We start from the raw sequence: 21,556 nt of genomic DNA on the forward strand, positions 1-21,556 counted from the left end.
TACATGTATTCCGTATTTACGCAAAGCGCTTCTTTCGAGCCTTGTTCTCCACAAATTGGTTAATCAATGCGTCATAGTCTAGAGATCTGGCAATCTTGTTTTCGATTGAGATAACTGCAAGCGCAGAAAGCCTGTCATCTGTCATGGTTGAGCGCAGGATATTCTTGATCAGTTTCATTCTGCTGAAGCTCCTTTCAGCACCAGCGACAGTAACTGGTGTGGTCAGAAGAATTCTGATGCAAATGCAAAGATTCGGATATATCTCCTGAAGGCTGTTCTTGTATATGTATGATAAAAAAAAGTTTGCCGTGACAAGTCCTCTCTCTTTCTTGATGACATAAATAAAACGATTCAATTCCATTATGAGTTCGTTGGCATCAATGTCTCCCATTTTTCTTTCAAAATTTTTGCTGTGATTCTCTAGTTCATTTTCTCTGTGACACTGCTTCAGGCTGTTAGCGTTGTACAGAAATCCAAACAACTTATACCACTCCACGAGTTGGTCAAATCGCGACGAAACAGAAGATATGGCCTGATCAGTGAGAACAAGAAAGAACTGCGATTTGAATTTTTCTTTGGCAGAAAGACGACTCGAATCATCAGCACATTTGTAATCAAACATTCTCTTCTTATGTCGCACCCTGGTTTCTGGAAACACCTGCTCAATAGCCATATGCTCTGCTATTTCACGTGCATTTGTGACCACAGAGTTATATCCTGTATTTCGATAGTCTTCCAAAAACTTCATTATAGCACCGACTTCTGCCTGCAGTACGTCAATTGACACATCTGGTGACTGAATTAATTTGCTGGTTTTATTGACGTAAAATAGTATATCGTACCACGTGTACACAGTCAGAACAAAAGGCCACGTAGTAACATGGTCTAAAAGCGCACTGGCTTCTGTTGCTGTATTGCCACATTTCTTTTCGAGCGCATATTCTCGCAAAGATGACAAAGCATTGCACAATTCTTCAAGGTGATAACGCAATGGCTTCACAGCATCAATTCTCGACTCCCAACGAGTGTCTGATAACCCTTTAACAGATATTGGCATATGTTCTTGAAGTATATCCCAACGCGAAGGTGAAGAAGAAAAGATAACGTATATTCTGTTAATCAGACTGAAAAAGTCAGCGGCATATTTTGATGATTTTGCTGCGTCTGAGATCAGAAGATTCCAAGTGTGAGCTCCACATAGTACATACAAGGCATGGTCATTTATTTCTAGCTTGCGGGCTTGAACTCCTTTATTCTTTCCTCTCATATTTGCACCGTTATCATAAGCTTGGCCTCTCATGTCAGCAATGTCTATTCCTAAGTTGTTTGCCTTTTCAAGAAACGCTTCCAATAAGCCCTCGCCAGTTGTATCATGAACATTAAGAAAACCAACAAACGCTTCACGAATATTGACACCATCTTCACCGTTGCATTCAACAAAGCGTAACACCACAGACATCTGTTCTTCATGTGACATGTTGGGAGTACAGTCCAAAATAACTGAATAATATTTTGCTTTTTTAAGCTGCGCTATGTTGGCCTCTTGAATGTTACTGGCAACAAGTTGAATCAGCTCGTTTTGGATCTGTGGACTGAGGTACTGAACATGTGTCTCTGCCTTCTTAATCCTCTGTAAAAGTTCGCTGAGGACAGTATCATACTTTGCAAGCAATTCAAACAGTCCCAAAAAGTTGCCATTCGAAGGATTGCCAAGCTTTTCATTACTTCCTCGAAATGCCAAGTTTTTTTCGGACAAGAAAATAACGACATCAACCATGCGTTTGACAACATTTCTCCAGAAATCTCTTTCTTTCAGAAAAGCCTGCAATTCGAGTTGGTCAATAGATGTACGGTTTACTATGCCTGACCGAAGGTCAAACCATTTCACCATACAGTCGTGATGACCTTTGCCTGTTTCATGCTGCTGAAGTCTTTTTGACAGTGCTTTCCAAGCAGATGTTCCACGACGTAGCGGTATGTCGCCAGTGCCAAATAATTTACAACAAAAAATGGCATCTTTCTGAACTGAGTACATTAACCATGAACGTCTTATTTTCTCGCCATTTGCCATGGTTCGATAGAAATGAGTACTTGTGAACCTCCGTCTTTCCTCGTTAAATGGAAATTTGTAACTTTCATTCTGCTGTGGTGGGCCACGTGCAACAATGTCACAGACTTGCCTGTCCGTTATTATAGACGGCCAGTCTCCTGGATCATCAGTTAGTGGTTCAGATTCAGATACTTCTTTCCCGGCAGCAGCTGGAATATCTGTCAGTTTGTTTGGTAGAACAACTGGCTTCACCTTCGACCTCACTTGAAGCACTTCTGGATACTTCTGGATACGATTCGTCGCTGCTAGCGCTGTCCGTTTCATGTGCCTGTACCTGTAAGTTGGATTGCAGCGCAAAATACGTTGACAACTTTGGAATTTTCTCAAGTTCCTTCTCGGCATCTTTTGCTGCCTTTCGTTTACTAGCTCCGCTCTTATACATTCTCTTAGACATCACAAAGCACGCTTCTGCTTTGGAAACAATAAAAAACTAAACAACTAAATTAATAACATTTATCCGCCGACCACCATTATGAACGCAAATAAACATTCTTTGAATGGGTCCAACTAAAATTCGAAACTGACCGACAGACAACTGATGTAGCCAATAGCATTATGATGTATTATAATGACTTCATGGTTTTGTCAGTAAAACCGACATGGATTGTGCAATAGCGTCAATAAATGTCACTTACCTAGTTATACCTTACACTTTTTTTGCCACTTTTAGGGGCCCTCTTCCTTGCGGGGCCCCCTCCGGTCGGAGGGTACGGAGTGCGCTCGCTACGCCTCTGGCTTCTCGGCTCGTGCTGTGGTAGAGCTTGCCCTCCCTTTTACGCCGGAGACCTTCTCCACGGCAAGGGAGCTCATCGCAATGACGGAGTCAACATAGCCTCAACCCCTGGCACCGCCAGTGCGGGTCATACAATCCATCGGCAAGCTGGCCATGGTAAGGCCTCCTTCTGTTGGTCCACCAGAGAGACGTCGTTCAAGATCCCCGTCTCGCAGACGCTCTCAATCGCGCCGTTCCCACTCTCGGCACCGCTCGCAGTCCCGGCACTGCTCTCCATCGCGGCACCGATTGCACTCACGGCACCGTTCGGCATCTTGGTCACCGGACAGATGCTCCCGGTACCGATCTCAGCACCGTGTATCCCGCAGTCGCTCCAGACGAAGGCACTCGAGATCTTGGTCGACCTCCCGGCACCGATTCAGTAGAAGGTCCCGGTCTCACTCGCAGTACCGTTATAGCTCCCGGTACCGCTCCCCGGTACTGCCCCGGGCCCGAGTGTCGAGATCAGTGGTGCCATCTCAGGGCCTATCGGCACCGCCGTGGCCTTCCAGACACACACCGGTGTCATCGCAGGCTGATAGTGCATCCTATCATCAGGAGCGTAACTCTGATGTCCCCAGCCATATATTGTCGGAGAGACAGAGCCACGTGCAAGGGCCTCATCACTGGTCCTTCTGGACACCATGGGCATACCACCAAAGCCAAGGTGCGCCATCAGTGGCTCAACGGTCGGCCCCATCAGAACACTGGGCACCAGAGGCGACAGTAAGCCGCCCCCCACCCACAGGCACGGTCGAGGCGCAAATACCATCTGCAGTCGCCGAGGTTCCACCAGATGCAGATGACGCCCATCAAGTGCAGGAGCCACCACAGGACCCTTTGGTCCCGGGCCTCTCCTCCTCCTCCTCGCCTGATGAGGCGGTGGCGGGGACATTCTCCTCAGACCCTCCACCAATTGATCTCAGGGCCCATCAGGACCTTCTGCGCCGAGTGGCTCAGAATATGAACTTGCAGGTGGAGGAGGTCCCTGAAATAGAGGACCCAGTCATGGACATCCTGTCGGCTGATGTACCTACTAGAGTTGCTCTTCTGTTCATCCACACTATACAAGCTAATGCAGACACCATTTGGCAATCCCCAGCTTCAATTCCACCTACAGCAAGGGGAGTAGAGAGGAAATATATGGTCCCCTCAAAGGGGTAGGAATATCTCTACACTCACCTGCCTTCTTGCTCTCTAGTTGTCCAGTCGGTGAACAAACGGGAGCATCATGGCCGGCCAGCCAGCCCCAGCTCCTGAGTCAAAGGAGGCTAGGCATATGGACCTACTAGGCCGCAAAATATACTCGGCCGGGGGCCTCCAGCTTAGGGTGGCGAACCAACAAGCCCTCCTAAGTAGGTATAACTTTAACACTTGAGTGTCCCTGGGGAAGTTTACGGAGCTTCTTCCCCAGGAGTCCTGTCAAGAATTCACGGCCCTACTTGAGGAGGGTAAAAAGGTAGCGAGAACCTCCCTCCAGGCCTCTCTGGATGCAGCGGACTCTGCAGCCAGAACTCTGGCATCAGGAGTAACGATGAGGCGTATCTCCTGGCTCCAGGTATCCGGCCTTCCCCCTGAATTGCAACAAACTATTCAGGATTTACCCTTTAAGGGCCAGGGCCTTTTCTCAGACAAGACTGACCCCAGGTTGCAAAGTTTGAAGGACAATCGTGTTATAATGCACTCACTGGATATGCACACGCCAGTGACCCAATGCAGGGCCTTCAGGCCCCAGCTACACCGTCCTTACGCCCAGACTAGGCCGCGTCAGGGCGTTACTAGAAGGCGTGGCAGGGGGAATCGTCAGAGACAGTCTAGCCCTCAAGGAGCTCAAAATCAGGCACCCCCTAAACCACCAGCAGGGCCTAAGCAGAACTTTTGATGGGACGCCCGAGGACGGCCCACCAGTTACCCCACTGGATTCTTCTCCTCCGTTTTTCAACCGCCTCTCCCGATTCTTCCCTGCCTGGTCCCAGCTAACTTCTGATCGCTGGGTCCTGTGCATGGTGGAAGAGGGATACCACTTCCAGTTTGCCTCAACCCTGCCTTCCCACCCTCCCTACCCGTCCCTCTTCAGGGACCCCTCTCATGAGCAATTCCTCCTACAAGAGGTCCAGTCGCTCCTAGCCATGGGAGCCATAGAGGAGGTGCCAAAGGACATGAGAGGCAAGGGGTTTTATTCTCGCTACTTCTTAATCCCCAAGGCAAAGGGAGGTCTACGACCGATCCTGGACCTGCGAGAACTCAACAAACTCATGATAAAGCTGAAGTTCTGCATAGTATCCCTGGGGACCATTATCCCATCCCTGGATCCGGGAGACTGGTATGTCACCCTCGATATGAAGGACGTGTATTTCCAAATCGCAATTTACCCACCGCACAGATGGTACCTCCGTTTTGTAGTCAACCACCAGCACTTCCAGTTTACTGTACTTCCGTTTGGCCTTTCTACAGCTCCGCGTGTCTTCATAAGTGTAGTCACCACCTCCCTCCGCCGTCGGCAAGTACACATATACCCGTATCTCGACGACTGGCTCATTCGAGGGACTTCCCAATGGCAAGTATTACAGCACCTGCACATCGTCGGAGACCTCTTCAGGAGCCTAGGTCTCATGATCAACACGGAAAAGTCTACCCTCATGCCATCGCAGAGAATAGACTTCATTGGAGCAATTCTGGACTCCAATCTGGCCGGAGCCTGCCTCCCGCAGTCGCGTTTTCAGACAATGGCTTCATTAATCCGAAGTCTTCAAACCTTCCCGACAACGTCGGTGCACACCTGCCTCAGCCTAGTAGGTCACATGGCCTCCTGCACCTTCGTGACCAAGCACGCCAGGCTACGCCTCCGTCCCTTCCAAGCCTGGCTGGCTTCAATGTACCAACCACGCAGAGACAGCCTGGACTCAGTGCTCACTATCCCCAGGAAGGTTCTGGGCTCCCTAACCTGGTGGCTAGACCCCACTCTAGTCTGTGCAGGGATGCCATTCCACCCAGCTCAACCCTCGATGGCCCTAACCATGGACATGTCATCTCTGGGTTGAGGTGCACACCTCGGGGGACTCCGCACTCAAAGCCTCTGGTCGCCTCAAGAACTGGCTTTACACATCAATGTGTGGGAGCTGAGAGCAGTTTTCCTAGCATGCCAGGAGTTTCGAGACCATCTCCAAGGCCGTTGTGTATCAGTGTTCACGGAGAACACAACGACCATGTTTTACGTAAACAAGCAGGGCGGAGCACGCTCCTCCCTCCTTTGCAAAGAAGCCATCCACCTTTGGAACTTTTGCATAGCCCACTCCATCGAATTGGTAGCGTCTTTTCTCCCAGGAATCCAGAACACCCTGGCAGATCACCTCAGCAGATCCTTCCCATCTCACAAGTGGTCGATTTGCCCGGACGTCATCCATTCTGTTTTCCGGAAGTGGGGGGTTTCCCCACATAGACCTATTCGCCTCCCGAGAGAACAGGAAATGCCAGGTGTTCTGCTCCTTCCAGGGATGGTCCCCGGGCTCCCTCTCAGACGCATTCCTGATCCTGTGGAAGAGGCATCTACTTTATGCCTTCCCACCGTTTCCACTCGTCCACAGAGTCCTACTCAAGCTCCGCAGGGACAGAGCCCACCTGATCCTCATTGCTCCAGTGTGGCCGAGACAACACTGGTACACCACGTTGTTCGACCTCCCAGTGGCAGACCCGATTTCCCTGCCACTCTGGCCGGACCTCATAACACAGGACTTCGGCAGGCTTCACCATCCGGATCTGCAGTCCCTTCATCTCACAGCTTGGTTGCTGCATGTTTGAGCCAGACTGAATTGCGTTGCTCTGCCTCAGTCCAACGCGTGCTCTTGGGCAGTAGGAAGCCTCCCACTAGGATGACATATCTCGCTAAGTGGAAGCGTTTCTCCTGTTGGTGCGCTCAGCTTAACTTAGTCCCCAGGCAGGTATCCGTTCCCACTGTCCTGGACTACCTCTGGTCCCTAAAAGAGCAGGGCCTAGTGGTCTCTTCCATAAAGGTGCATCTGGCAGCCATTTCCGCCTTCCATCTGGGTGAAAATGACCAATCAGTCTTCTCACCCTATAGTCTCAAGGTTCCTCAAAGGACTGAAACGTTTGTACCCTCAAGTTAGACGCCCGACCCCTACCTGGGATCTAAACGCAGTGATAGCCAAGCTTATAGGTGCCCGTTTCGAACCACTGGCTACCTGCTCGCTGCTGTACCTCTCCTAGAAGATAGCCTTCCTCGTCGCTATTACTTCGACGAGATGAGTATCTGAGCTTCGGGCTTTGACAGCGGACCCACCGTACACTGTATTCCATAAGGACAAGGTACAGCTGCGACCGCACCCCTCTTTCCTCCCTAAGGTGCTGTCTGCCTTTCATGTCAACCAAGACATCTTCCTCCCAGTCTTCTTCCCGAAGCCGCACTCATCGCGTTGGGAACAACAGCTACACACCCTGGACGTCCGCAGGGCTCTAGCCTTTTATATCGAGAGAACCAAACCCTTCCGAAGGTCACCTCAGCTCTTTGTAGCTGTCATGGACCGGATGAAAGGCTTACCAGTCTCTTCCCAACGGATTTCGTCTTGGGTAACATCCTGCATTTGCACATGCTATGAATTGGCTCACGTTCTGGCTAGCCACCTCACCGCCCACTCTACTTGGGCGCAAGCTTCATCTGCTGCCTTCCTGGCCCACGTCCCCATCCAGGAAATATGTCGAGCAGCTACCTGGTCATCAATTCATACCTTTGCCGCACATTACGCATTGGTTCAACAGTCCAGAGACGATGCAGCATTTGGCTCAGCAGTTTTGCATTCTGCAACATCTCGCTCCGACCCCACTGCCTAGGTAAGGCTTGGGAATCACCTAACTGGAATGGATATGAGCAAGCACTCGAAGAAGAAAAGACGGTTACTCACCTTTGTAACTGTTGTTCTTCGAGATGTGTTGCTCATATCCATTCCAAACCCGCCCTCCTTCCCCTCTGTTGGAGTAGCTGGCAAGAAGGAACTGAAGGGCCATTGGGTCAGCAGGGGTATATATCCAGCGCCATAGCGTCACCGCTCCAGGGAGCGCCCAGCCGACCCACCGAGTGTTGCTAGGGTAAAAATCTTCCGACGAGCGTGCATGTGGCGCGCGCACACCTAATTGGAATGGATATGAGCAACACATCTCGAACAACAGTTACAACGGTGAGTAACAGTCTTTTTGTGCATGTAATTGGCATGTATGCTCAATTAAATGATTAGTCTTGAAAACTTGGCCCATTTATATTATTGCAAATTGTCAACGCTATATCGCAGGAGACCTCAGCTACTTTATCCCTTTCTTCAATAGTTAGCACCTTTCTCATTAATTCTTCTTACTCAGAGCACACCTACTCTTGCCTGTCTTGGGGAGTAAGGTAAAATAGTGTGAATCTGTCTCTGAGCCTTTTGAGTTCTGGAAGTCCGTGCAGGCTGTTTTAATTCAGTGTTGTGAACTTCAAGAGAACACACAGGCATATGTGATCCCACTTAGTGTCATAGGAGTACTGTGTTGGTGGCACTGACGTAGTTATTGATATTTAATGTATTAAACCCTTGAATTGTTTTGACTGTCTTATCACAGATTAATCAATAGCATAATAATAATAATAAAAAAAAGCCCAGACTGTTTTCATTTTATTAAAATTAATACATAAATGTAACGTGGTCTCATTTTATTCCTTTCTGTTAATGAGCGTTCCTCTTTCCCTTTTGGATGAGGTGGAGTTTTATGCACAGCCTCATTAGAATTAATTATTTCCACTTAGTTATAGCAGCTCTACAACAGAGTGGAGCCAGCCTCGAGTCAGAAACCTGCACGAACAAGACATGGAAGACAGCAAGGAAGCTGATGCAGTTGAGGAAGTGGAAGAAATGCCAGAAATGCAAAAATTTAGTAAGAAACACTTCTTGGGCAGGTTGGGAAGTTTACACCGATCTTTGTTTTACAGACTTAATAGGAATTTTTCATTCTGGAAATTCCCCTCATAACTTTATAAAATGGATTGGGTGATAACACAACAATTTATATAGCATTTAACATTTTTAAAGAATTAATTTTAAGGACACCAATCTGAGGTAGGTAAGTATCATCTCCATCTTACAAGGAAAGTGAGGCACAGATGTTAAGTGACACAGCAGGTCAGACACATACGTAGAACCCTGCAAGGATACAAAATTTGTATCCGCAACCAAGCTGTAATCCACAAAAATGATCTGCGGATATAAAGCTGATATCCGCAGATTTGCAAGGCTTTAGATATAAAATTTGGATCCTCATCCATCCGCGATCTGCAAAAATGGTCAGTGGATATCCGTATCTGTGGATGCAAAGCAGATAGCAGCAGATTTGTAGTGCTCTACACATAGGGTCTGATTCAAAGCCCACTGAAGTCAATGGAAAGAAATAAGGATTCTTGACTCCAGTTAGGACACTAACCATTAGTCATGTTTGAACATCCCACTTAACTATGTTACTGTCATTGCATTTTTTGTATGGTTTCATTTTTAACAATAGCACCTACTGACTTCTGGGTCACCTGATGGAACTGTTTCCTTGGTTTCAATTCAGCTCTTACATGGGCTGAATTAACAGAATGAAGGCACACCCTGGCTGCGTCCTCTCCCTGGCTGCCAATGCCCATTTTCTGCGGCACCTGAAGGAAAAGGGTTATAGGGAGCTTGTGATGCTCTGCTATATCTTTACTATCACCTCCAGACAGACTTTCTAGCACGCATCTCCTTGTGCTCTTTCCATTTCTCTCCTTCTGTATATTAATACATATTTAGTAATATGAATGCTTTGGACTCTAAGATGGAGGGGTTGGAGGGGAAATAATCACTGAACTACAGTGTAGCACATGCTTGCCATATTTTTTTGGAGGAGTGAAGAGTGCAAACACTGACACTTGCTTTGAAGACTTGCAGTTATAAGTTTGTTTTTTCTTTTCTTAGTATGCTCTTTTCTATATTATGGTAACACTTTAAGTACTAGAAATTCTTTTAAATAAATACTGTTGCTTCTACTGCTCAGAAAGATGAAGTTTAAGTGGGGTTATCCACAAAAGTGGCAAAGTAAAGCTTAGCTTATCAAAATAAATATTCAACTCTTTCCTTCTTGTTAGAAAAGGTGAGTCCAAATAGGGATTCAATTATTTAAATGTGTCGGTTAAAGCACTTATGCAAATACTAAAATATAAAGTAATGATGAAAGTTACATATGAGTTCACTATGATTTTTTTAAAATGAGTTGTGCTGTTTTAATATTTGCATTTTGTTATGAATTTAAAATGCATCTTTTTATTCTGAAGGACAAAATCCATTCTGCAAAACTGTAGGATTGCCAGAAATGTCTACTCCTAAATCTGGTGAGTAAATCTCATTTTATTCCAATAAGAAAATGTTGTTGTCAGGTCTATCATTTTGTTGTCATTATCTACCCATGTGCCTTTCCTCCTGTTTCCTAACATTCTAATAAAAGTGCAGAACTCTCAGTTTTCATTTAACAGGCTGGAATACTTTTATTTTCCTAATTAAGGAAATAAAATTATAAATGTTCCATTTAAACATATGAAACACACACAATACTTTGCAGATTTTCATGTGCTGTTTTTTTCCCTTTTCTGTAACAAAAGCTGTAATTACATCTAGCAGTCAAGGACGAGTCAATCCCTTCAAGGTAAGAATTTTGCGGTTCATCTGATAGTGGGTTGTGGGTTTTTTTGCTTTTTTTTTTTTTTTAAGTTAAGATTTTCATATAAAAGAAATTCTTTGGAAAAGAAGACTCCCTTTTGTGACTGAAAATAAAATGCTCCCAACTGTTTGTTATTTTAGGTATCGGCTAATCAAAAAGACCCAATGACTCACTCAGCTAATATTCTAGATAATATGAGCAAGTTCTCCAAGAATACCCCGACACCTAACAGCCGGGCTGTAAACAAACAAAAGTCTCCAGTTATAAAGCCTCTGATCCCCAAGCCGAAATCCAAGCAGGTAATATTTCCAGTCTTTACACTAGTTCAGTGAGCAAAAAGTTAGTGAGTAAAATTGAATTTTCCCTGCTCTTATTGTATATAGGAAACACTGCTGATTGAATGAAACAACCCAGATAGTAAACTCTGTCCAAGCAGAGTACAGAAATGTGTAGAACTATACCATGTGCAGACTAAAAAGCAATATGAGATTTTTTTTTGTCCAGCTGTAGAAAGCATGCCCTTGCAGTGACTTCAGTAGTTATTCTTATTTAATAATAGAGTATTAATAATACACATATACTGTCTTAAGGTTTTAAACCATCAGTTTAACAGCAGAAACCCTCGGTAAAATCGCTTTTCCTTGGGATGATATGTTTTATATTGTCAGATGTAGACGTATTCACAATGTGTAAATATCACCAGTGAATTTTTCTAAATCTATACATTTTTATAGGCTTTAGCAGCCACTTTTTTCCAGCCCCGTCCACCCCATGCTGGTGACAAAACAGAAGAAAAAGAAGAAAAGGCTGAAAATATATTGCCTGAAATCCAAGCTGCTGCCACTGAAAACAAGAGGTGAGTGAATACAAGGGATTTAGTTTCTCACATAACACTTAATTTTAATTTTGATGTATACACTTGACACAATTTCAGAAATGTCTGCATTTCTAATATCAGGCTCGTTAATTGTTGCTATTTCCTTTTTCTCATTTGCACATTAATGTTCTTTAATTCTTTAGACCTGGCTAGTCTCAGGGTATGTCTGCTTTGCAGCCTGGGGTGTGAATTGTAACTCTGAGATGTACCCATGCTATCTGTACTCTAGCTAGCTTGCTAAAAATAGGAGTGAGGATGCTGCAGCGTGGGCTTCAGCAGTTGCTGCACAAGTGAGTACATACCCAGCAGGGTCAGGTGGACTTGTGCAGCCCGCACTGAAGCCTGTGCTGCAGCATCCTCACTTCTGTTTTTAGCAAGCTAGCTAGATTATATCTACATGAGCTGCCATTCACGTCCCAGGCTGCAATGTTGACTTACCGTAGAAATGTTGCATTTTTTAAAAGTTTGGTTTGAACGTTTTGGAACATAGGTATATCTCCATATATTATTATCTCATAGAACTGGAAGGGACCTTGAAAGATCATCGAGTCCAGTCCCCTGCCTTCACTAGCAGGACCAAGTACCATCCCTGACAGATTTTTGCCCCAGATGCCTAAATGGCCCCCTCAAGGATTGAACTCACAACTCTGTTTAGGAGGCCAATGCTCAAACCACTGAGCTACCATGAGCTATCAAAGTGGTGTGTCAGCATTTCTGTTATATTCATCTTCGGAGTTTCACTAACTAACTGAGTGAAAACTTAGCTGCCTCGCCTCTAGCAGTAGTCGTTACACATCAAGATTGTGGGAACGATTTCTGATGGCCTTGGAATGAGACAAAGCTGTATAAAACCATGATAAGAGCATTCATTAATAAGTTTTCACAGTTGTGAAGGCACTTTTAGGATCTTAGCTGGCTGCTATTTATAGTACATGTATTGTCAAACCTGTCTCTGCATAAAACAAATTGTGTGATTGTAAGGAAAATACAGTGAAAGCATAGAATGTTGCACATCTCCCAATAGTTATAGAAAATCCGTTCACAGCTGATTTTGTGTCACTTTGAGATAGGTGCATTCGTATGTGACTGATAGTCATGTACAATATGTAATGTAACTTTTAGGCCCTCAGCCATGGTTTCTGCCTGGGTATTATTTATGCATCTGATATTGATTGTTGAACAATAGATTAAGCCATGCTGCTGTGCTTGATTGGAGTACTGGAAGTATTTACATTTGAAACATTTCCTGACATCTAAAATCTAAATCTAAAAGCTTCACAAGAGGTTCCAGATTCATAGGAGACTTGCATGAAAGTCTCCAATTTGAAAAGAGAACTTTGTGGCAGAGATCTTCGGAGACATTTTAAAGCAGTGGTGGGCAACCTGCAGCATGCAGCCCATCAGGGTAATCTGCTGGCGGGCCACCAGACAGTTTGTTTACATTGACCGCAGGCTGCCCACCACTGTTTTAAAGTCAAGTACTCTATTTTAAAAACACGCAGACTTGGCCTGTTGCTGCAGGCCTACTGGTGAACTGTTCTGAAGAGCAAAAAGAACAGAGTACTTGTGGCACCTTAAAGACTAACACACTTATTTGAGCATAAGCTTTCGTGGGCTACAGCCCACTTCATCGGATGCATAGAATGGAACATAACTGTAAGAAGATATTTATACATACAGAGAACATGAAAAGGTGGAAGTATTCATACCAACTGTAAGAGGCTAATTAATTAAGAAAAGCTATTATCAGCAGAGGAGAAAAGCTTTTGAAATGATAATCAAGATGGCCCATTTCGGACAGTTGACACAAAGGTGTGAGGATACTTTAACATGGGGAAATAGATTCAGTTAGTGTAATGACCGAGCCATTCCCAATCTCTGTTCAAACCTAAGTTAATGTTATCTAGTTTGCATATTAATAGAAACTGCTGAGTATGCTGACTTGCTTTTCTAGACAGGATCTCTGTGGCAATAAAAAACACTCCAATCAGTTCTTGTTGCAAATGCTATATTTGTAAAGTTGTTCTGTAGGCTTCATATGCTGGAAATTATTTTTGTGACAATTTTAGACCAAAGACAGGATTCCAAATGTGGCTAGAAGAAAACAGAGAGAGTATTTTGGCAGATAATCCTGGTTTGGAGGAAGCAGACATAATAAAAGAAGGCATGAGTCGATTTAGAGTGCTGTCATCTGATGAAAGGATGGTAAGAAAGCTGTGTGGCACTATATTTTTCAAGAATTGTTTCTCTTTTACCACTGAATCCTGTGGAAATTCCAGTTTTGAAATTTCCTTAAATGCTGCTGCTCTCCATCTGGACTCAAAATATTATACCAGGCCAAATCCCAAAATACATGCTTTAATTATCAGCCAGATCTTAATAAATTGTTTATTTTCATAATGATTTAGAGGAAGGAGTAATGTTTACAATAGTAAATTGCAGACATGAAATCAGATTTGGAGAGGATGCAGAGACTAGGAAAGGAAGGAATTTAAACGTTCAGCGAAGTAGTCAAAAATTAGTAAGGTGAGAGAAAAGGTAAACACACCAAGCGGAAGTTCAAAATGAGAGAATACTTGTTACAAAGGAGAAATATTGAGAAAGGCCTAGATGTGATCACAAGTAGCAAATTAGACAAGCACTTACAGTCTGAAGGTGTAGCAAATGCCATAATGGTATGTATAAATAAGCTGCGGCATGTAAGAGCAAGGAGGTAATAGTTCTTCACAAAGCCTTGGTTAGACCATGTTTATGTGAAACAGTGTGTGCACCATTGTCTTGTCTTGTTTTCCTGTACATGTCTTTTCTGTAACAAATAAGAAAACTTTGCTATTTTGGACCTGTAGCGATCTCATGGTGCAAATATTTAGTGATTAGATGTCCAAATTTCACCTGCAAAAACAAACGGACCAAGGCCTGAATAAAACCTGGTTTTTAAAATGTATAGACTACAGAAATCAACAAAAAAGAATAGGGGTACTTGTGGCATCTTGGAGACTAACAAATTTATTTGAACATAAGCTTTCGTGGGCTACAGCCCACTTCATCGGATGCATGTAGTGGAAAATACAGTAGGAAAATATAGAGAGAGAGATAGATATAGAAATATATCTATAATATATACACAGAGAACATGAAACAATGAGTGTTACCATACATACTATAAAGAGAGTGATCAGTTAAGGTGAGCTATTATTAGAAGCAGAGAAAAAGAACTATTTGTAGCGGGAATGAAAATGGCCCATTTTTGGCAATTGACAAGGAGATGAAAGGAACTGGGGGGGAGGAAGGGTGGGAAATAAGCATGGGGAAATAGTTTTACTTTGTGTAATGGCCCATCCACTCCCAGTCTTTATTCAAGCCTAGTTTGATGGTGTCCAATTTGCGAATTAGTTCCAATTCAGCAGTCTCTCGTTGGAGTCTGGTTTTGAAGGTTTTTTTGTTGTAATATTGTGACTTTTAGGTCTGCAATCGAGTGGCCAGGGAGATTGAAGTGTTCTCCAACTAGTTCTTGAATGTTATAATTCTTGACGTCAGATTTGTGTCCTATTATTCTTTTACATAGAGACTGTCCAGTTTGGCCAATGTACATGGCAGAAGGGCATTGCTGGCACATGATGGCATATATCACATTGGTAGATGTGCAGATGAATGAGCCCCTGATGGTGTGGCTGATGTGATTAGGTCCTCTGATGGTATCTCCTGAATAGATATGTGTACAGAGTTGGCAACGGGCTTTGTTGCAAGGATAGGTTCCTGGATTAGTGTTTTTGGTGTGTGGTTGCTGGTGAGTATTTGCTTCAGGTTTGGGGGTTGTCTGTAAGCAAGGACTGGCCTGTCTCCCAAGATCTGTGAGAGTGATGGATTGTCCTTCAGGATAGGTTGTAGATCCTTGATGATGTGCTGGAGAGGTTTTAGTTGGAGGCTGAAGGTGATGGCTAGTGGCGTTCTGTTACTTTCTTTGTTGGGTCTGTCCTGTAGTAGTTGACTTCTGGGTACTCTTCTGGCTCTGTTCTGTTTCTTCACTTCAGCAGGTGGGTATTTTAGTTGTAAGAACTCTTGTTAGAGATCTTGTAGGTGTTTGTCTGAGGGGTTGGAGCAAATGCGATTGTATCGTAGAGCTTGGCTGTAGACAATGGATCGAGTGGTGTGGTCTGGATGAAAGCTGGAGGCATGTAGGTAAGTATAGCGGTCAGTAGGTTTCCGGTATAAGGTGGTGTTTATGTGGCCATCATTTATTAGTACTGTAGTGTCCAGGAAGTGGATCTCTGGTGTGGACTGGTCCAGGCTGAGGTTGATGGTGGGTGGAAATAGTTAAAATCATGATGGAATTCCTCAAGGGCTTCTTTTCCATGGGTCCAGATGATGAAGATTTCATCAATGTAGCGCCAGTAGAGTAGGAGCGTTAGGGATGTCAAAAAATCAACAAAGTGACTATAACTGTACTCTAAAGCCTGGGGCATTAAATATCCATCATGCTAAATTGAGAGAAACATAATTTTTTTGTGGTGGTGGTGGTTGAAGGGGGGAAGGAGGAATTGTTGTATCACAAAAATTTTTTTTGTTGTCAAAATTACTTAAACACAACCTTACCATGGTGTGTGTGCATTTAGAACAAAGGACCATTGAACAATTTGTCGAGTGATCATTAAAATACTACCATTAGTGTTCACAACTAGACTACGTAGGATATTGATGTAAAGAAGAGTCCTGCAGTAGCACAAGCTGGACTCAGGAAGTAATTTCCAACCTTACCAATGTCTCTCAGACTTTAGCGGTGGTCAGTGTAGTCACTATTGCAATGCTGCCTTATTCTGCAGACATTTTATTTCTGTGATTATATGGTAGGATAGTAGAATTCACTGTATTATGCTTTCGGTTTAGTTTTTTAATGTACTTGCTTTTTTAAGGTCTGGACAGAGAAAGCTAAAGGAGGAGCAGCTAGTAATTCAGCTGAAGCAAAAAAGCGGAAGCGCCCAGCAGATGCAAAGAACGAGGGGAAAGAGAAAAGAGAAGAAAAATCAAAGGAGGACTCCAGTTTGCCCAAAAAACGGAAGCCGTTAGATCCATCTATAAATGTCAGATTGTCAGCCTTTGCATTTAAGCAGAGCTAAATCAAAATTGGTACCTTTCCACTGTTTTCTTGTCTCAAGACATTAGTTTCTCCTGTATTGAGAAATTTGCCAACATACTCCAGGTGCACTTGCAAAAAGAGTGTTTTGTCCTAAACGTTCCTTTACAAAGTGGAATGATGGAAATGATGCAGCATCCCTGAGATCCTTGATGCAAATAAATTTTTATATAAAGTGTGTATAGTTGATACAAATAGTGATAATTCATTGATTATTTTGTAGATATAGGGCCAAATTCTATGATGCTGCTTGGCCTTTGTGTGCCGTGCCGCTCATGATATTTGATCCTAAAGCCAGTTAGGCCATGGAGAATCGGCAAAGCGTAAGGATGATCTCATGGTGTTGTAGAGCCAAAGTAGGGGCTCTTGTGTCACTTACTCTTATCCAGTCAAGGTAGCAAGGAGAAGAAGCAATGGGGGGAGAGAAAGATGCCCCTGTACCATACTGATCTTTGGCTGCAGTTTCAACTCCTTGTGATGATTTCCAGCCATTGAGTTCCAGCAGCCTGATTTAGTACTGAAGGTCCATTCATGTACCAAAGCTGTACTGGGAGCAGTGGGTATACAGAGGAGAGATTTAAGCCGTCTTATGTGTACATATGTGTGCACCTCCCCCAACCTACACTCTGCGGAAGAGCTCTACCCCAGGATTTGGTCGCTCTTAACTTTTGAACTTGTGGGTTTTGTGTGTAATATTTGTTTAAAATAAAATGTGAACATTTCTGTGTTTAGGTTGGTGGAAGTCTCCTTTTCAATTTTTGCATGTGTGGCAGAGCTCTGACCTTGCTCCCGTGGGTCCTGTGCTTCTAGGCGTTTTATGCTACGCTCAGTGGCTCACTGTGATCCTCCACGTAGCCCTTCTCTCTCTAGGGCCAGGGTTACAGTCTACTGAGCCCTTTTCATCATAGGCCTGCAAGGAGGTTGGTGAGAGAACTCCCACAGTCTCTGTTCAGCCTCCTGTCCTGACAGGGGCCTGACTTCCCCTCCCAGGAGATGTTCCTGTAGTGGTGGGTTGGGGGGAACCCGGGCTGGCCCTCTACTCCGGGTTCTGGCCCAGGGACCCTAATGGTAGCAGTTTTTGGCAGCCAACCTTTCACTGCCAGAGTTGCTACATTTCCCTGGGCCACTTCCCCACAGCTGTCCTCCTTCTCCCTTCTTCACCCTTACCTTAGGGCTCCTTTTAATGATGGTCTGAGGGTGTCTTCAGTAACCAGCCCTTCAGCCGCACTTCCTCTGCTCTGGCTCTTCCCTGTCTGACTGGAGTGAGCCCTTTTTATAGTATCAGCAGGGCCTTAATTAGAGTCAGGTGGTCACATTAGCTTAATGGCCTCACCTGACTCTTTGCAGGTTAATTAGAGTCAGGTGTTCTCATTAGCCTGGAGCAGCCCCTGCTCTGGTCAGTCAGGGAACAGAAAACTGTTAATCCAGTGACCAGTATATCTGCCTTCTGCTATTCTGCTGTACCCAAGTGGCCTGGGTCTATCACATATGTTGCACTAGGAAGTAGACTTGCACCCAGGGCCAGCTCCAGGCACCAGCAAAGGAAGTAGGTGCTTGGGGCAGCCAAAGGAAAGGGGCAGCACGTCCAGGTCGTTGTCAGCAATTCGGCGGCGGGTCCCTCAGTCCCTCTCTGAGCGAAGGACCTGCCGCCGAATTGCTGCCAAAAAAGCAGCGCAGTAGAGCTGCCGCTGAAGTGCCACCAATCACTGCTTTATCTTTTTTTTCCTGCTTTGCCGCTTGGGGTGGCCAAAAAGCTGGAGCCGGCCCTGCTTGCACCTCCATAGTCAGAAACCAGTTTTATACACCATTCTTGCAGATGGATAAAATGCAGTGTCTGATGACTGGAAGTCAAGCACACATTGATTTTGATTTAAGATCTAGGAGTAACAGCTTTAGCTTTTCACTGTAGCAAGTCAAATTTGAAGGGCTACAGTCATTTAGTATATTTTTCCTCCTTCAGTCTGGTAATTCTACTGAGATGTTAAGCTGCTGCCGATTCAGTAGGAATCATGAGTTTTTAGTGTTCAAATCAGTTAGAAGCAAGACATAAAACTGAGATTCTGCAAAAACCCCTTAAATCCTAGAGAATTTAAATTTCAGAGGTTAGTGATAAATTGAGAATTTTTGTTCATTTTAACATTCTTCATTTTGAAAAGCTTGACCTTGAGATTTCAGTGTATCACAGCATTTTTAATTATATGTGGAAAAGTGGAGGTGATTGTGGCAGCTATTGTTGCTAAGAGTAAGCAAATGGAAGAAAATCTGAAGATGTATTAACCCAGGTAATATAAAGCTTAAATAATAATCTAATTGATAAATACAAACTTTTTTCATACTGTTTTTACTCTTACATGCTTTTAAACAAATGACATGCATAAGGCACGGTACACATCAATAAGTAAAAAGAGAAAACAGATTAAGCGTTTCTGGGATCAATATGCAAATACTATTATTTTAGAAAATACTGACTGAATTCCTAAGACTTACACCTATCTCACATGTCTGGTCCTCGCAGCATGACAAGTGCAGGAGGTTGGAGCCTTCAATGACCTGACTCCACACTGCATCTCCAACCATGGTCTGTCCTCAGGGTCTGTCTATCTCGCAATCACAGGGTGTGGTTGCAGCACACGTAGATATACGTGAGCTAGCTTTAATTGAGCTAGCTTGAGTACCGAAGCAGTGACACTGTGGCAGTGCATACTTCAAAACAGGCTAGCCCTGCAAGTAATTACCCAGGGTTTGTGGTGGGCTTCTCCAGTCTGTACTGACGCGCATGCTGCTGCTGCTGCTGCTTTACTACTATCAGGACTTGAGCTAGCTCCACCTGAGCTAGCTCCACCTAAGCTAGCTTGGGTATGTCTGCTTAAGCTGCATTCAGCCCCTATGATTGCAATATAGACATCCTCAGTCTGCTTCTCTAGCACGATCTATATATTGTTAATCTAGAAAGTGTTTATGGCTGTAAATAAGCGTCTTTGACCTGTTGGCAGTCATAGACTTTCTGCTAGCCACCCTTCATTTGGGTTAAATGGAAGAAATAATTGAGCTCCTTGATGGAGTGAGATAGCTAAAACAGTAGAAACCACGGACTAAGGTACTAGATCTCATGGGAAGGGAGAATAAGAGGGATTTCCCTGGGACTGATTGAAATGCTGGGGCATTGATCTGGAGTCATATGCAGAAAGCCAGAACGGCATTTGTGAGCATGGCCCTGAGAGAGAGAGCTCCTTGGGGCACAGGACACAGTTGCTAACTTTCACGTGGTAAACAAGCACCCCGACTTTCACAATAAGCGAAAGATCAAGCTAATTCCTTTCAAAACAAGGCCAAAACAAGCCAATCCCTAAGAACCCCAACATTCTGTGACTAGATCCCCTCGGCGTGCAGTCCGGGACTGTGGTGGGCCTGCTGTGCACCCCTGACTCCTTCCCCCTGTTTGCCCCTTGTCCCTGTTTGCGGGGAGCCAATCAAAAGGAGAAAAAAAAAAGGGCAACAAGCTTCAAGCCAAAATCTAGCCAATTAAGCCAAAAACAAGCCCAATTTCTGCGTTTTTTCCACAGGTTTGGCATGTCTGACACAGGACTATCTGCAAAGGCAGCCTTGGAAATCATGAGCAAGGAAACTGCCTGCTGTTGTTTGTTCATTCAGTGTTCAGGGAAACAGGACTTTGTGTACATTCTTTTTGAGTAAACAGGATTGCACTGAGGAAATATCTGATTCACATCATCAATTTCTCTTCCTAATGAGAACAGCACAGCGGGGCTCTGAATATTGGCTGACCGCTGGGGTCTTCTCCTTAGTGTTGGTGAGAGAGTCTTTGCCGTGGCTTCTGTCATTTGTCTCTTAGCCTCACTGCTTTCACACCTCTTCAAATCCTCACTGAAGAAAGTATCTTTTTGGTCAGTTTAACTTTATTTCTGTGGGGGAAGGGGTTGTTTTGTTTTGCTCAACCCTCTCATTGCATGTGACCCTAGAAAGCTGTTTTCTCGTGCATTGTCAGAAAGGTGACATACAAAATGAAGTTATATGGACAAAATGGGTAACAGTTACTACAGTAAGAACAGGACTACTTGTGGCACCTTAGAGACTTAACAAATTTATTTGAGCATAAGCTTTCAAATAAATTTGTTAGTCTCTAAGGTGCCACAAGTACTCTTGTTCTTTTTGCAGATACAGACTAACATGGCTGCTACTCTGAAACAATTTACTACAGTGTTCACAATAAAAGAACAGCTTTACCCATCTTTGCTGAACCCCTTTAGGTGTTTTAGTTTACTTGGCATCTGCTTTTGCTGTCATTTTGGTTGCTACAGTAACTCATAGCAAGATCACCATAAAATTTCACCATTGATAGCATTGTAAAGTCTCAGCCATGACTCAGTACAGCAGTTTTCTGCAGTGGAGAATCATTGCAATTAGACTATATATATCTGTCTCATACTGTCAATGCCTAGGTCAGAGATGCTTCTTGCTGAAAAGCTGTGACTGCTACAATTTACACAAGCAGCAAAGAATTCTGTGGCACCTTATAGACTAACAGACGTTTTGGAGCATGAGCTTTCGTGGGTGAATACCCACTTCTTCAGATGCATGTGGTGGAAATATCCAAGGGGCAGGTATATATATGCTAGCAAGCAAGCTAGAGATAACGAGGTCAGTTCAATCAGGGAGGATGAGGCCCTGTTCTAGTAGTTGAGGTGTGAAAACCAAGAGAGGAGAAACTGGTTCTGTAGTTGGCAAGCCATTCACAGTCTTTGTTCAGTCCTGAGCTGATGGTGTCAAATTTGCAGATGAACTGAAGCTCAGCAGTTTCTCTTTGAAGTCTGGTCCTCAAGTTTTTTTGCTGCAGGATGGCCACCTTAAGGTCTGCTATAGTGTGGCCAGGGAGGTTGAAGTGCTCTCCTACAGGTTTTTGTATATTGCCATTCCTAATGTCTGATTTGTGTC

At 44.2% G+C, this 21,556-nt stretch overlaps 1 protein-coding gene across 3 annotated transcripts in view; it reads left to right on the forward strand.

Annotated features, from left to right (window-relative positions):
- The window catches only part of WDHD1 (WD repeat and HMG-box DNA binding protein 1), a 62,181-nt gene extending 44,846 nt beyond the window's left edge, over window positions 1-17,335 (forward strand). For all 3 annotated transcript variants that reach the window (XM_050952529.1, XM_050952530.1, XM_050952531.1), the window contains 7 exons: window positions 8,674-8,801; window positions 10,216-10,272; window positions 10,540-10,583; window positions 10,739-10,897; window positions 11,333-11,454; window positions 13,545-13,680; window positions 16,386-17,335. In XM_050952529.1, the coding sequence (XP_050808486.1) occupies window positions 8,674-8,801; window positions 10,216-10,272; window positions 10,540-10,583; window positions 10,739-10,897; window positions 11,333-11,454; window positions 13,545-13,680; window positions 16,386-16,589 (850 nt within the window). In that variant the 3' untranslated portion in view covers window positions 16,590-17,335. The remainder of the gene's footprint in view (window positions 1-8,673; window positions 8,802-10,215; window positions 10,273-10,539; window positions 10,584-10,738; window positions 10,898-11,332; window positions 11,455-13,544; window positions 13,681-16,385) is intronic.
- The last annotated feature ends 4,221 nt before the right edge of the window (window positions 17,336-21,556 follow it).

Source organism: Gopherus flavomarginatus, chromosome 5 (genome assembly GCF_025201925.1).
Source record: "Gopherus flavomarginatus isolate rGopFla2 chromosome 5, rGopFla2.mat.asm, whole genome shotgun sequence".
Classification (NCBI taxonomy): Eukaryota; Metazoa; Chordata; order Testudines; family Testudinidae; genus Gopherus; species Gopherus flavomarginatus.